General features: G+C 48.0%; 2 protein-coding genes across 4 annotated transcripts in view; one reads left to right on the top strand and one right to left on the bottom strand.

Annotated features, from left to right (window-relative positions):
* Positions 1–14683, top strand: part of SLA (Src like adaptor) — a 33358-nt gene extending 18675 nt beyond the window's left edge. For all 3 annotated transcript variants that reach the window (XM_053558275.1, XM_053558276.1, XM_053558274.1), the window contains 6 exons: positions 1827–1926; positions 2793–2879; positions 5859–5962; positions 8302–8433; positions 11740–11872; positions 12710–14683. In XM_053558275.1, the coding sequence (XP_053414250.1) occupies positions 1827–1926; positions 2793–2879; positions 5859–5962; positions 8302–8433; positions 11740–11872; positions 12710–12923 (770 nt within the window). In that variant the 3' untranslated portion in view covers positions 12924–14683. The remainder of the gene's footprint in view (positions 1–1826; positions 1927–2792; positions 2880–5858; positions 5963–8301; positions 8434–11739; positions 11873–12709) is intronic.
* The window catches only part of TG (thyroglobulin), a 231284-nt gene that overhangs the window by 74717 nt on the left and 140612 nt on the right, over positions 1–15955 (bottom strand). The window lies entirely within an intron of this gene.

Here is a 15955-nt window from a genome sequence, read left to right as displayed (position 1 = left end):
CTCTGCCCAAGTTTGCATACACATCAGGCCCTACCAAGTCTGGTCCACCCTTATTAGAATCTGGGAATTTGGCTTCAAACCCAGTTCAACTTTAATGCTGCCTCTAACTTTTGGGGTGAGGTCTGGACTACACAATGAGAGAATCCCCCTTAAAAAAAAAAAAAAAACTCAGCAAAGCAGAGGGTGAGGGAGATCCCCTTGTAGGCTCCGGAAAGGTCAGTGGTCGGATGGGTGAGAGGCCTGGCCAAGTCAGCCTTCCAAGGCCCGACACTGCTTCTTCTTAGAAGCTCTGACCCCTTTCCAAGGCTCATGAGGCCACCAAAGACCACTTTTGGTTTCCATCTCATGCCCATGAACTCTCTTGCTTTTACATGGCTTAGTGTCTGTGACTCAGCTTCCCCAAATGAGCGATACTCATGAGTACATCATTCCATGGTGATTACTTAGTTCCGATTCACTTATCAATTGATCATTAAAGCCTTTACCAAAAACCTCGTTCATCTTTCTTACTCATCCCAGTGCTTAATTTCGCTTTAGACTTACTCTGCCCAAGGGACTTCGGAGGCAGAGACTACAAGGCCCAGGAGTTGGGAAAGGCTGCTCTAGAGGTCTGGACCCCCAGCATGGAGGTGACTGGATCTTGGAAAGTGGTCTCTCTGGGCCCCAAGTCTATATGCCCGAGTGTTGAGATTTCTCTAGGTTTTCTTGGGGTGAGGGGCCTGGAGAATAACTTCTCCCAGGAAATACGTGTAGTCTCTGGAATGCGAGCTCCATTGGAAAGCAAGACTGGGCTTACTCTGCTCAGGTGCTCAGGGAATTACAGCCTAATGAATGAATAGTGATATGTTACCCAGGATTTTGGGTTCAGAAGCCCAACCAGCAGGTGGAGTGATAAACATCATAGCAATTACTGTGTTTGCTAATTTATAAAATATATTACTATTTCCCCAAAAATGTACCTGAATATTATCCTGCATCTAATGCATCTAAATTATGTCAAATCACAAAGTCATAAAACAGAGTTATCACATAGTGTTGAAAGGCAAACTCATGTTGAATCACTATTTCTCTTCTATAGTAAGCTTTACTCACAGAAACATTCTTTCCTTTCAGGAAATTCATCAGGATTATTTTCAATACACATACAATGAAAAGTACCTAATCTACCCACCACCACCACTCTGCACCATAGTCCCCATTAAATACATGCTCAGTGGTCACCTAATATGCTACAAGACAAAGTTGCTTTGATTCTCCTCAGAGTCAGTGCCTATCAGTCCTGCTGGGTCCCTGTAACTCTTTGAGCCTGACAATGAACCCCTCTCCCAAATGTGACAGGCACGGGACTCATGAGGTCCAGAGAGGATACCTGAGGCTTCAGTAGCAAGAAGGAATGTTTTTGTAGCACCTGATTATTCAGGGGGTGTTGCATTTACCTTCCTCTCATCTCATAAGGACCCTGGAATGAGGTACTATGAGCCTCATTTCAGAGATGGGGTGTGAGGCCAGTCGCACAGGGGCAGAGCTGGAAGCCAAATCCTGTGACTGCAGCCCACAGGTCTCAGGATTCCCATTTCTCAGATGAGAGCATTGGGGCCAAGGCAGGCTTGAGGTACAGAAACCATCACCTGGGTCTCAGGGTTCCTGCAAGCACCTGCACCACCACCTCTGAAGAGAGGAGGGCCGAGGCGAACAAAAGTTTCGAAACAAGTGAGAGATCTCCAGCTGAAACGTGCCAAGGGCAGCTCACCTTTGCGCTCTCCCTCCCCTGGGCTGCCTTTAGATTCCTGGTGAATAAACACACCCCTTTGTTTTTGTTTCCTCAGGGCTGGAAAGTGACTTCCTGGCTGTCCTGACTGATTACCCATCTCCTGACATCAGTCCCCCAATATTCCGCCGTGGAGAGAAACTACGCATCATTTCTGAGTGAGTTGGTGTTCTGAAACTCCGACGATTCTCGCAAGAGGTTGAATCAGGAATCAGTTACTTAGTTCTACATGCGAAATTGGGCCTAGACTGTGACCCTTCTCTTCAATGTGGCCAGTACTCTAAAGCCTTCCATGGCTCCCTGTTGCCTGGTAGATACAATTTAAATTCCTTAACTTGGCTTTTGATACCTTTTTGAGCCAACTTCTCACATTGACCACCATTGCTCACTACACATGCAGTGTTGATGTATAGCAATGAAAGCTGAGAAGGATGCTCAGTGTCTGAAACTCTTCTGATGATAAAATATTGCCTTCTCTCCTCTTTCCTCCCCAGAGTCAATGTGAGTTAAAGGGTCTCAAAGACCCTTTTATTTGGATCCTCATTGATGTAGGTAGATATATGAAACTATCTTTAATTATACTGCAGGATACAAATCAGTATAGTGAACATTTACTTTTTAAAAAGACACCAGCTGCTGAAGGCAATATTGTCAGCATGTGGGAGAGTCTGCCAGTCAGCCTGAAGTCCAGAATGTCCACTAGACACACATACTTTAAAAACTAATTTTCAGATGGGGTGGTGTGAGTCTACCTGGCCAGCGACAAATCTTAAAAGGGCAATGTTGCATTGGATTACAAGCCAGCCCTAGGTTAAGAACAAGATAGGTTCTGTAGGTTTGTTCTTAAGTTGAATTTGTAGGTCAGTTGGAACAGGTGCATAATGGCTATAATAGCCTCTGTTCGTGAGAGCCAGTGTATGCTGGTCGGATGTTTATAACTCGGGATTGCTGGTACTCTGTTTATTCATCCCTTTGCTTTGCCATTCACCCACCCAACTGTCCCTCTCTGTTCTTGTCCTCGCAGTGAAGGGGGCTGGTGGAAGGCCATCTCTCTAAGCACCGGTCGGGAGAGTTACATTCCTGGAATATGTGTGGCCAGAGTGTACCACGGGTGAGTACGTGTCTCAGATAGACAAGGTATCTATGTCGGGAATCAGAAGCCGGTGCAGAGGTTCCAGGACAGTGTAGCGGGCAGATAGGCAGTGGTTCAGGAGGGGACACTCCTGTCCCCACTCAGGCAATAAGGAAAGGTGTGACCACAGGCTGTTTAACCCCTCAGCCCTCTGGGACCTGGTTTCTTCATTAAGAAAACGAAGGAAGTTGGAGCTTTCAGACCTGACGTGGTGTTCCTGGCACAGAGCAGTGAACGCTCAGGATCCAGTATCCAGGGTGCAGCAGTTCAGGGGCTAAAAGGCGGGCTCTCTGGGCTCCTGCCTCTGACACTTACCGGCTGGGTGACAGTGGACACGCTACTCAGCTTTTTATATGTGGGTGTGTTTTTCTCACCTATCAGATAGACATCACAGTATAAAATGGTAGGGAAAGGATACGTAATAACATGACCCCAAGTACAGAGTTGTTAGGAGAATGAGGTGGGATGAGATAGGCACAGCCCTTGGAGCCACAACAGGCCCGGTGGTGAGCTCCTGACAGACATTAGCTATGGTCTCATCAGGGACATGCCCAGAAGCACACAGAGAATGCCCTACCTTGACAACCGGATAAGAAAAAGAAAAGGAGAGGCTTAAGAACTCAGGCTCGGCAGATGTGAAAACACCCGCCTCGCTGTCGCCTGCAGTTGTGCAACTGAGGCCACTGCAGCCTTCCAGTAGCTTTGAAGCACAGCACAGCTGGGCTCAAATCTTGGCTCCCCTCCTTCCAAGTAAGAGACTTGGAAAAGTTCCTTAACCTCCTTATGTGGCAGTCTCCTCATCTGTCAAGCTCCCAAAGCCGGACCTGGGCAGAAAAGTGCATAGCATGTGGGCATAGGATGGAAGAAGGAAGGAAGCCCCATTTTTCTAAGTGTTAAATAACTTCTTTACATCAGAGAAGGGCCTTGCATGCCATGTGCTGTGAAGCAGAAATAACTGCCCCCAAATGCTGAAGGCTGAATTCAGCGTATCTAATGTCGGTATTAATGATCTGAATTACAGATACTAGAAATCATTTCCCTGCTTAGGATGGCAAAGGTGGACAACAGAGGAGTAATAATTTCTGCATGAGTTACATGCCTCTCCTGGGCCAGCTGCTTGCTGTGGACACATACATTCCTTAGCAAAGGGGTGTCAGTGCCTTCATGCGGAAGAGTTGAGGCTTCAGCTAGCAAGAGCTGGTGTGGGAAGAACCAGAGAAGTAGCATACTTATGATCCTAGGGGCACCCAGGCTAGCAGATGCAGTACCATTCCTTAACATATCTAGTAGGCAGGAGGTTGCATAGTTGTTACATAACTGAATGTATCAGAAAAATGCATTCTAATTTTAGTTCTATCAATTGCTGACATAGTAACTTGGACACATTACATAACCACTCAGACCTTCAGTATCGTCATCTTTGAAAGGGAGATAATACTACCTATTTTAGGGGGTTTAGATTAGGATTAGATTCAAGTGCTTATATGACGGGTGGCCCATCACATAGTACTCTTATGTGGCCATTAGTTCTGTTTTATTGTCTTCATCTTTATAAGCAGAACTTCATGTAAGAATTGGAATGCATGAAAACATTTGTCACATACACCAAAATAATTACTATGTTATGCATTGGGCAAAAAGAGGGGAATCATTGAAATATTTGGCCAAATATGGCACAATCACACTCTTAAACAACATAAATAGACCTGGCAACCAGGACGTAAATAAACAGACTCTGATGTTAGGTCTGTGTGTCTCCTCACACTCGGTGCCTCAGCAACACCCTGCTGGCCTGCCTCAACCACCTGCTTGTGCACCATGGTGAATGTGAAAGCCTACGAGATAGCAGAGTATTAATATTTCCCAGCTCATACACCAATTTGGACCTGTGGCTTAAAATCCAGGGTCCATTCACTGAAACACAGAGTCTGATAAAAAGTGATGGGCAATTGCTTCCAAGCACACACCAGCCAACTGCTAACAAAACGTCTCCTTCCAAGCCGAGATCTGGCAGAGCCTGCTCTGGAAAACAAGTAAGGGCCCTTTCCCGGGAACACAGACGCCTTTGTGCACAGAGCAGCTTTTGGACAGCATTGAAAGGTGTCAGCTGTCCTGTGCAAGGCAAACCTTCCACTGGAACACTGGGCCACAGTAGGGCTGCAGTATTAACACTGCTTTTCCTTACTGTTAAGTGGAAAGGACATGAAACACAGATAAATATGTAGCACAAGGACAACTGAGTTTAAAACGTATTCAGATAGTGAAGATAAGAAGGAAATACAACGAATGCCAGTGGGGCTTGTTGGTTGGTGACAAGCACGATGCCCAGGACACAAAGATGAAACTCAGCAAGGAAGGCCCAGTTCCTGCCCACAGACAGCTATACAAGGGGTGTGGTGGGCCGTGTAGAAGGGGGATACACAGGAAACCCCTTCAAACAGGGACACTGTAACATCGTACTACACACATACAGAGGGTGCCAAAAAAGTACACACATTTTAAGAGAAGGAAAGCTATATTAAATTTGTAATACTCAAGTCATATTTGACTTCGGCAATTTTAAGACGTGCTCATCTTTTGTTATCAGTATATATTGTGTATTAACATTTTAATACCTTTTTTTCCCTTTATTAAAATGTGTGTACATGTTTTGGCACCCTCTGTTTATTGCACAGTATGGCATGGACACATCCCAGCTGGGGTAAGAAAGCTCGCCTGCATCCTTGTGTCGTTAGCCAATGTAATGACTGGAATGTAACAGGTAATTTTATTTGAAAGATTAAAAATACAAATGATTGCATGAGCAAGCAGCCAGTTGCCCGCTCTTTACATTCCAGCAGCTTTATGTTAAGTGGACCTTAGTTTTACGTTCCGCTTGTATTAAGTGGATCTCGGCCTGCACATTCGGCCCTCACGGGCAGGCACGCTTGTGCTCAGGGCTGTCTCCCTGCTTCCCAGCTGGCTGTTCGAAGGCCTGGGCAGAGACAAGGCGGAGGAGCTGCTGCAGCTGCCCGACACAAAGGTCGGCTCCTTCATGATCAGAGCCAGTGAGACAAAGAAAGGTGAGTACCTGCGACTCCTCTCCAGGCTCGGGTAGGACAGACTGGGCTTGTTCCCAGCTGCCTCATTACGTGGCTTTGTTCTCCCTCCTCCCACGTGCTGGCATATCGATCTGGTGTGGTCAGGTCCCTGCAGCCCACACACTGCCAATGAGGCCAGAATGAAAACAGGGGCACTAGAGATGGGCTGCAGGGAGCTGGCAGGGCATGGCCTCAGGCCTGGCCAATACTAGGCCCTGCTGAATCCTGCTGGAAAATTTTCCACCAACTGAGAAGAAAACCAAAAGGCAGGTGTCAGCAGCACATAGGGCACACAGGAGGAGGTTTTGCAGTGGCCTGGCCTGTGCCCGAGCTTTGTGACTGAATTCTCTGAACTCAGGCTCCTCATCTGTGAAATCGAGAGAAAACCCCTCCATTTAAGGTTGTGGCGAGAGTCAAATGTGGTGATATTTGTAGTGTTCTTGCAATTCAGGAGGCCCCAGTGTCAGTTCCCCTGTGCCCTATAATTAAATGAGACAGCTCAGAGAGCTGGGGCGAGCAGATGTGTGTCTGCACGTATGCACCATGATCTTTACGACAACGTCCTTGCATCTCACACACCAAGTAATTCAGTAAAAATACAAGTATCAGGGGAAGTTTGTCACGGTTTGGACCAAGGATCCCAAATTCTAGTTCCAGCCCTGTGAATTAGCGGGAGTTCTCTCCAAGCCCTGTTCTCTCCAAGCCTCAGCTCCCTTATCTGCAATGTGGGTTAGCAGTAGGAACACACTCAGTACCACGTCTGAGGTACGGCAGGGGCTTAAACACTCAAGAGCAGAACACTTCACAGCTGGTGCTTCTTCAGACTAAATAATAATACCTTGTTACATACGGAACAGACCTTCAAATTCTTAACCTGCTTCTTGTACACTCAGCACCAGAGAAGCAAAAGTGCAGCTTTTGAGAGTATCTCCCACACATCTATTATGTGCTGGAGCTCCCTGGTGCAGCAGCCCTTCACCAGCATAGGTGCCAGCCTAGCTTTGGGGGAACAGAGCTCATATATATGACCAAAAAAAAAAGTCCAGGAACAAATTTCCTCTCTAAAACACTGAAAGTGCCAGGGGAGAGCAAGATCAAAGCAAAAGCACAATATCCCACACATGCCTCAGGGTCCCCTGAGGGGGACACCCAGACTCAGATACTGACTCCTAAGCTGGCCCCATCAGGGGGAGGAAGAACCCAGGGTAGGTATCATTGTTCATTTAAAATAAAAATTCTTTGGGTAGCTCTGCAGTCCCCCTTGGGTGGGGCGGGCGTGGTGCACTCCTGCCCTTGGGTATGCAAAGTTCTGCTGACTTTCCACTTGCCACCCATGACCTGCTCACCACACTCCCAGTTCCCGTTGACCTTACGGGAAGGCTTATGCTGCCAGGTTGAGCTGGGGCAGGCCTGGGGTGTCCCAAGGGGCCTGCTGAGGACAAGGTTCACACCCCAGGCAGCTGTCCCCCAAGCCGTGTGCCTTTGGCCATGTCCCTCAGGAGCTTGGAGACTCCCTGTCTCCACCTGTAAAATGCCTGCAGACATCTCTGGCATTCTGAGAATTCACAAAGATGTTGCTTGGAAACAGCTTATCCCCCTGCCCAGCACAGACAGCAGACACTCAATAAATGCCAAGTCCCTTCCCCTCCTTCCTAGAACCCCAGAAAAGAGACCAGGGTGGACTTTAAACATGACCTAAGTCCAATTGTCTCACTTCCATTTGGGGAAATCGAGGCACATGCTCGAGGTTGTCTTATGAGTAGCCCGTATGGGGTCATGATTCTAATGATGCTTATGGTTAAATACACTTTTCATGTGCTTTTTAGGGGTACTCAGAAAAATGTCTCAAGGGCTTCAAATTTCTGAGAAAACCAAGCATAAGTTAAAGGGAGTGGAGACTGGGGGCCACACTGGGGGGATGGGGCTGAAGGAGGAGAACAGCAGAGGAAACCCCTTGCGGTGTCCTTGGAAGGGGTTTGAGAACGCCCTCAGGTCCTGGACCCACAGGTTCCAACTAACTATAATCATTCACTGTGGCCTGAGAGTCACACAGGATGTGAAGCACCCATGTATTTGCCCTAGGAAGCCAAGAGGACAAGGCCTTTGCCCTGGAAAACTCATACAGGTGATGTGATTATTGCATCTGTGTTTCGTAAATAACACGCTGCCACGGGTGCTAAAGGGTCCTGCTGGTGGGAAGGCAATGTCCCAGCATTGCGACTGGGCCAAGGGTGAGAGGGTCTCTCTGCCTCTGTGACAGTGGGCTGGCTATGTCTAGGTGGGGACAGCAGAACCGCACTGACCTGTCCCTCCCCCTGCAGGGTTCTACTCACTATCAGTGAGGCACAGGCAGGTGAAGCATTACCGCATCTTCCGCCTGCCCAACAACTGGTACTACATTTCCCCGAGACTCACCTTCCAGTGCTTGGAGGACCTGGTGAACCACTATTCTGGTAAGAAACGCTCAGGATCAATCACGGTTGAAGGAAGCCCCCCGGCTAAGTGCCCAGTGCCGCCATCCTGTCTGGGAAGTGGCGCGAGTCACCACCAGTAAACACCAGGGCTCTGCTTGCACTTTCCTCCCTCGGGGCCTTCTTGATAGTCTCTCTTCTTGCTAATTCAGACTATAAATTTCAGGCTGAAGAGACTTCCCCTGAGTGCTGCTTTAGGAGGCAAAACACAGATAATATCAAATCCACCCTCTCTCTACCTGTAAATAAGACTCATCAGTGCCCCTATATTCACAACCATAGACAGCCGTACACGAACAAACAAAAGGGGTTTGTTCTCCCTTTCAGCTTGTCAGAATCCTCATCAGCCTTCAAAAATGACATCAGAAGATGGGCGCCTCACTCTCATGTCTGTGATGAGGGCTCAGGGGTGAGGATGAGTGACCCATCGTTGCTGTGCACAGCACACCAGGCGTCTCTCGCCCTAGCTTTCTAATCCTTCTGCCAAGTGGCTTAGTTAATTCCCTGCTAGTGTGTGTTTCCAGATAAGCTCCTAAAGACTAGGGATTATATTTTATTCATTTGTGTGTCATCCCTAGACCCAGGAGAGGCCCAAACATTCCCAGGCTGACAAAGCAGGAGCGCGTCCTCCAAGTGGGCAGAGGCATAGCCTGGTTTTGTGGGAGGTGCCGGCACGGGGGAGAGCCAGGAGGGAGAAGGTTGAGTTCAACTGTGAAAGGCCTGCGCGTTGGGTCAGGGGGTGGAACTCTACCCTAGGGAAAGGGAGAAATTATAAAAGGTTGGTGAAATTTCTAAAAGTTGGCTCTGGAATACCCACGTCCCAGGTCTACTCACTGTTGGTTGGAAAACCTCAGCTGGTAATTTGCCTCTTTGGACCTCACTGTTTTCATCTGTGTCACGCAGACATGAACAGTCCCTGAGTTCTCAGACACCATGAGGGTTCATGGAGTTAGCACACAGATAACAGGGAGGGGGGACCCTGGCGTAAAACACAAGCAGCCCCGGTCACTCAGGAGAACGCAGTCCTCTTCCTCTCCTCCCCTGCCACCCTGCAGGGAGGGAAAGGAGGTCTTTCGCTTTGCTAACATTTCCCTCTTCCGGGTTCCGGGTGCTTGACTTCCAGCCCCAGGCTTCTTGACTCACATTCTGTAGGACGAGGGGTCTTGAACTGAAGGAGAAAGGGCATTTGAAAGAGAAAGGAGTCCATGTGGCCTGCAGTGAGCACAGCCGGCCCAGGAGGAAGCGGCAGGGCATGAAGGAGAGATGGCTGCTCGGGAAGGTCAGGTCCATGCTCAGGTCTGCACTGTGAGACCTCAGGCAAGGTCCTCCACCTTTCAGAGCCCCGGTTCCCCATTCAGGCGGCGGGGTGTGAGGATGGCCCCTCATAGGGGATTGAATGAGTGAATGTTCGTAGAACATGTTCAGCTCAGACAGTCATGCCACAGATACAAAATAAATAACAAACATTATACCTATGACAGCAGACGGCTCGGCAGCTACTGAAAATGAAAGAGGAAGGGAGTCCTAGAAACAGCCAGCTTACCCTGGTTATGAGTAAAGGCTGGTTGTGGTATTTGGCTTTCAATAACAATCATCTGAGGGGTGTGGAGACCAAACATTTTGCATAGACAAAAGCAAACATGAAAGGAAGATGCCCCAGTAAAATCTCTTACGGACCAGGAGGCCACGAGACCACCAGGCCAGTAGCACGCAAGTCCAGCTGGTGCCACCTGACTGTGGATCCTCAGTTTCCCCTTCCCCAACATGGATATTAAAACACTGACCGCACAAAGTTGGGCCCTCAATGGGACAGTGAGCAAGGCTAGCTGAGTGCCAGGCTCAAGGCACACGCGTACAAATGTTTGTTCTTTTGCTCTTCATTAAAATGTGTCTCTCACCCCTTCTCTAAAGAAGGACATTGCAGCCACATTACAAGCCACAGGCTGCAGCTGGTTTCTGTGATCTTAGCGTCTGACTCTGTCCTCCTTCCTTATAACCTGGGAGGTCATTTCAATTTCCAACCCGTGACAGGTCATTATTTTAGATTCACATCCAATTAAGCTCCCTCCTCACTTCTTGGTCCCATCACCCCCTATCTCACCAAGGGCACCGTGTGGGTGGGCATTTGAGTTCACAGTAAGAGTCAAGTCAGATGGAACGTGATGGAACGAGGCGCTGAATGCCCCCCCTCACCCCTGTGAGAGTCATGTGCAGCTTCTGTCCTTGGGCAAGAACACCCCTGCCTGATGGGGGGAGGCTGCCAGATGCCTGATGTGCTTTCCATTCCCTAGTGATGGGTCAGCCCTGGGACGCGCACGGACCCCAGCAGTCCCTGGTGCCTCTGGCCACTTCATCTCCCCCAGAACAGAAGGAGCACGAGGGGCTTCAGCCTGAATAAGGCCATATAGGATCTCCTCTGTCTCTAAGATGCCCGAGGACGGCAGATTCCTTGTCCCGACTGAGGGCACGGGCGTGGGAGGTGTCAAGAGGTGGGAGCATGTCTTAACATGCCCAGGAACACTAAGGCACCTGGGGGCTCAGAGATTTCCTTCTTGCCAGGGGAAGAAAGACATGGGTTTGTTTAATTTTCATTGTCTTTGAGTAGAAGAGAGATTTTTCTTCCTTCTTTCTTTGTGTACTTTCTGTCTTTTGCCTCTTTTTCTTTGTTTTTCTCCTTCCTCCCTTCCTGTGTCTTTCATCACTTCCTCCCTCCCCCACCTGCCTCTCACCTTGCCTTTCCCTACTTCTCTACCTCCCTCTCTCCCTGCCTTCTTTCCTTCCCTTCTTGTTTCTTTTATCTTCTTTCCTTACTACAAACGCCCTTTAGCCCCCTGCTCTACTGAATGCTATTCTGTGTATTTGTGGGGAGTCAGCCCCAGTTTTGAACACAGGAGCTCACCCCGGGAAGTTACTGGGATGGCACCTCAGTGGGAAACCTCTGAAGGCTGTGGCCTCATGTGGGCTCTCACTGGTTCCCTCTCATTTTGAAGTGGAGGAAGGCAAGGCTCAGGGAAATTCAAGGCAACTTCCTAACAGGGGCAAAGCTAAAATTCAAACCCAAGTTTGGTTGAGTCTGAATCTAAGCCTCTCCCCCACCCTTGCTAGCCCCCAGCCTTGCTAGCTGCAGAGCATATTGGAGCACGCTAACATCTTCTCAGGGTTTCAGATCTTAGGCTCACTTTCCCCATGGTGACATGGGGAAGGGAGGGAGCTATGCCTTGGGCCTGCGTGCCATGCTGGCTGCAGCATCCCCAGAGTCCCTGACCTGCTATCTGCTTCCTTCCTCAGAGGTGGCCGACGGCTTGTGCTGTGTGCTCACCACGCCCTGCCTGACACAAAGCACAGCTGCCCCTGCAGTGATGGCCTCCAATTCACCTGTCACCTTGCGCCAGAAGACCATAGACTGGAAGAGGGCGTCCAGGTGTGTGTGTGTGTGCATCCCCTGTGAACATGTGAGCACAAAACAGTGAGTGAGGCCAGTACATGAAAACCATAGTTGGTGTGAGCTGGCCCTGCTGAAATCTGGGGGTAGGCAGCCCAAGCTGACCCTGGGAGGCACACCAGCCCCAGGCTCACAAGGCGTGTGGCAACGCGCTACTGAGGCCCTCAGTCCCCTGGTTCTGCAAACTTGAGTCCCTGTTCAATGTTACCAGTACATTTTGTAGCCGAAATATATCACCTTGATTTTCTAATTTTCAGGATTCTAGAAAGTAACTTCCATCTGTATGAATTTAATATTATTTAAAATGCACTTACAAAGATCAAACACACCAGCAAAATCTTAGGGTGACTTTCATTTTTCTAAGGGAAAAAAGCCTTTCACTGATTTGTTCTGTTTAGTTCATTGTCAGTTGTTGAATTTTTAAGGGTTATCTGTAATTTGGGATTGATGAGTTATCTTATTATAATATTGAAACATTAATCCAGATATACATTACTGGTAAATTCAAAGAAAATCACAGTTTAAAATTACCTGGGAGATGAACAAAACTGCTCTTCCTTGTAAGTAACATACAGAAATTTTCACTAAAAGTTTTAGTCATCCAAGATAGTGGTTCAGAGAGGTTAAGTGATTTGCCTAAGGTCACACAGCACACAAATGTATGAAACAGAATTAGAATAGTAAGAGAAATGTTAATGCAGCTCTTGGTGTTCTTGTTTTTTATTCCTTTTCTCATTCTCTTTCCCTCCATCTCCTCCTCTCTCCATATCCCTCTCTTTTTTCCCTTCCTCTGTCCCCCTTTCTTCTGACTCACAGACTGCAGGAGGACCCTGAAGGAGCAGAGAACCCACTCGGGGTGGACGAGTCCCTGTTCAGTTACGGCCTTCGGGAAAGCATCGCCTCCTACCTGTCTCTGACCAGTGACGACAATGCCACCTTCGACCGAAAGAAGAAAAGTGTCTCCCTGATGTACAGCGGGAGTAAGCGGAAGAGCTCATTTTTCTCATCCCCACCTTACTTTGAAGACTAGCCAGAGAAAAGACTTCGCGGTTCATACCCAAAGGGAACAGAGGTTCCAACAATCACCTGGGGTCTGGCAAAAAGCCTGGTTCCCTGACTCCTGGGGGAACTTCCTGTTTTTTAGGAGACTCAAAATCACATCTTCTCTATCTACAACACGACCAAGGGAACCCCTCCCTAGGGTCTGATCAGTACTGGGATATCATGAAATGCTGAATCACGATGGCCCTGAGCCATGCTTGGAAGAGCCCAACATGTATGTGTGTGTGCGTGTCACGTGTGCGGGAAGGACAAAGCCGCTCTCTCAAGAAAGTGTACCAGGACCATTCTCCAGCAAAGTATCCAGATGGCTACACTCAGAGGTCATTGTGAGAACTTCTGTGTGAGTGAGACTAAGAGGGAGGTGAACCAAAGCTATTTCCTGGCAGAAAGTCAAGGGCTGCAGATGGGTCCCCTAAATGGGATACAGGAACCCGTGGTGTATATCGCCTCTGTTTTTAATGGAACTCTGTGACACTAAACATTAGCCTGAAGGACTTCTTAGCACTGCATCAGAAGCCTGGGGCATGCTCTGCAAGGCACAAGGGCAGCTGTCACATGGCATTCCTGACCTGAGGGGGGCAAGGCAAATGGGAGCCAGAAAGGCTGCTGGTAGGGAAAGCGAGAGGGCCAAACCAGGACTGTGCCAGCCTTCCTGTGTCCCCAGCCATGGCTTGGAGGCACAGGAAGAGCTTTTCTGGGTTACTGGGATTCTTATGCGTACTAACACATCAACTCTTCATTCATAAGTACCCAACGAGGTGTTGTGTTAAGTTTTGTGCAAGGTGTCAGGCTAAGAAAAGAAAAGATGCATAAACCCACCCCCAGGAGAGGTGCTCACAGTGTAAACAGAGAAAAGAACTGTACTTAAAAAATAGTATGCAAAAGGAGAAATCAACCTCCGGCTTAGGATGAGATTAGAGGCAGATGAAGGTGAACCAGGATCTCCCATTTCAGCTGATGTTACAATCTTAGGGGACTATGCCAGCTGGCCGGATTGAGTAGGTGAGAACAGGTAGGGGGAAAAGGCAATTATTAAGTTCTAAGGAATTAACTTATCCAGTATTTTGTTCTAAGAAGGGTCTGGCATCCACATGAATAAAAATACTGAGCTCCAGGGAAGGTGGGGAGTCCAAGCAGATTAATTCTGTTATATATATTTTTAAGAGAATAGGGAGAAAACACTGTTCATGGCAGAGAAAGAGAAGTGGGAAAATTCAGGCTGCCCATCTGGATCCTGCTAGAGAGGGAAGGGGCGGCAGATGAATACATGACTGTTCTTCCCTGTTCCGAAGGGCTGGCCAGGAGGGCACGTGCACACGGTTATCTCTTGCCCCCCACCCCCGATAGTCTGTCTGCTTGCCATCAGCATTCCGTCTGTCTGAGCTCACTGCATTGACATGACTTTCTGTATCATCGGATTCCTGTGTGTTTATACAAGGAGACATTTGTGGTTTTCTCAAGAATCCCAAAAGGCTGATTTAAAATGCCCATCGGACGCGTGAGAAGTGAATGTAACACTGTGGACGCTGACTCGCACCCCCAGGCAGGGTGACCTCCTGAGCTCCAGATGTCTGTACAGCATCTTCTGTATTGTTTTCCATTGTGACAAATGTGATTGGAATGTCTGGGGAACACTTGGAGGGATGTCTTAAGTGGGAAGCATTACACATTGGTAAATCATGTATTTATTCCTGATTAAAATAAACCTAATGAATATTTAACCCTTGGGATGTGGGGAGTGCTTCTGGGTTGAGGAGGGTGGCTGGTTCATGCAGAAGCTTATAGGTTTCAACTTTTCAAGTAAATGTGCAACTGGAGAGGTGGGGAGCAAAGACCACCAAGAGAACTGGGCCCTGGTTTAGCAACTCAGCATCTTCTCGATATGCAGCCTTGAGAACCCTAGATGGTATGACTTTTGAGGGTGTCTTATCCAACTTGAAGGTTGTCCTAGGGGACTGAGGGATTGAGGGACAGAACAAATTCTTAGCAACTGTTATGAAAATTCAGTCCCACCTGGATTCTTCTGCCCCATGCTTGTGATACATGAGTCATGTGAGTTAGTTTTCTTGTTTGTTTTTTGTTCTGGGGGTTATTTTTGAGAGAGGGTCTTGCTCTTTCTTCCAGGCTGGAGTACAGTGGTGTCCTTCTAGCTCACTGTAATCTCAGATTCCTGAGCTCAAGGGAGCCTCTTGCCTAAGCATCCTGAGAAACAGAGACAAGCAGGGACCACCATACCTGGCTAACTTCTCTATTTTTTGTTGAGACAGGGTTTTGCTTGTGTTGCTCAGGCTGGTCTGAACCTCCTAGCTTCAAGTGATCCTCTTACCTCAGTCTCCCAAAGTGCTGGGATTACAGACATGCGCCTCTACCTGGCCAATACCTGAGCTATTCATTCTTATGAGAATTTCTTACTACAAATAATTTTTGAAAACCTATTTAATAGACACAGCTCAGGTGCTGGGGCAGTGGAAAACAGGTGAGATCTCTGATATCATGAAATCATGGTCTCTGATGTCAAAGAAACAGGACCCTTTTGGACAATGGTAAGCGCAGTACAAAAAATAGCAGGCTTGGAAGCAGCAGCCCACCAGGTAGGGTATCCTTGAGGCCAACACTTAGGAAAGTTTTCCAAGGGAAGGCAAAGTCTCAGCCAAGGAGGTGAGCAGAAGAACAGCCATGCAAAGGCCTAGGGGGCATCTGGAGGCAGTAAACAGTAGGGACATTCCTTTTTTTTTTTTTTTTCTTTGACACAGAGTTTCATTCTGTCCCCCTGGGTGGAGTACCGTGGCATCATAGCTCATAGAAACCTCAAACTCCTGGGCTTGAGCAATCCTCTAGATTAAGCCTCCTGTGCAGGGAGAACAGGGACTGGAGATTCCATTTTGGGCAAGGGTGAAAACACCCCCATAAAAAGGGGAAAACAGAGAAATAAGCTGAGCAAGGAATAAAAAACAGTTTAGCTAGCTTACTTTTAAACCACCAGCTAAATTACTTATCTAA

The sequence above is a fragment of the Nycticebus coucang genome, chromosome 13, assembly GCF_027406575.1.
Source record: "Nycticebus coucang isolate mNycCou1 chromosome 13, mNycCou1.pri, whole genome shotgun sequence".
Classification (NCBI taxonomy): Eukaryota; Metazoa; Chordata; class Mammalia; order Primates; family Lorisidae; genus Nycticebus; species Nycticebus coucang.
The sequence above is the reverse complement of the archived record's forward strand: the minus strand, read 5'-3'. Positions and strand labels throughout refer to the sequence as shown.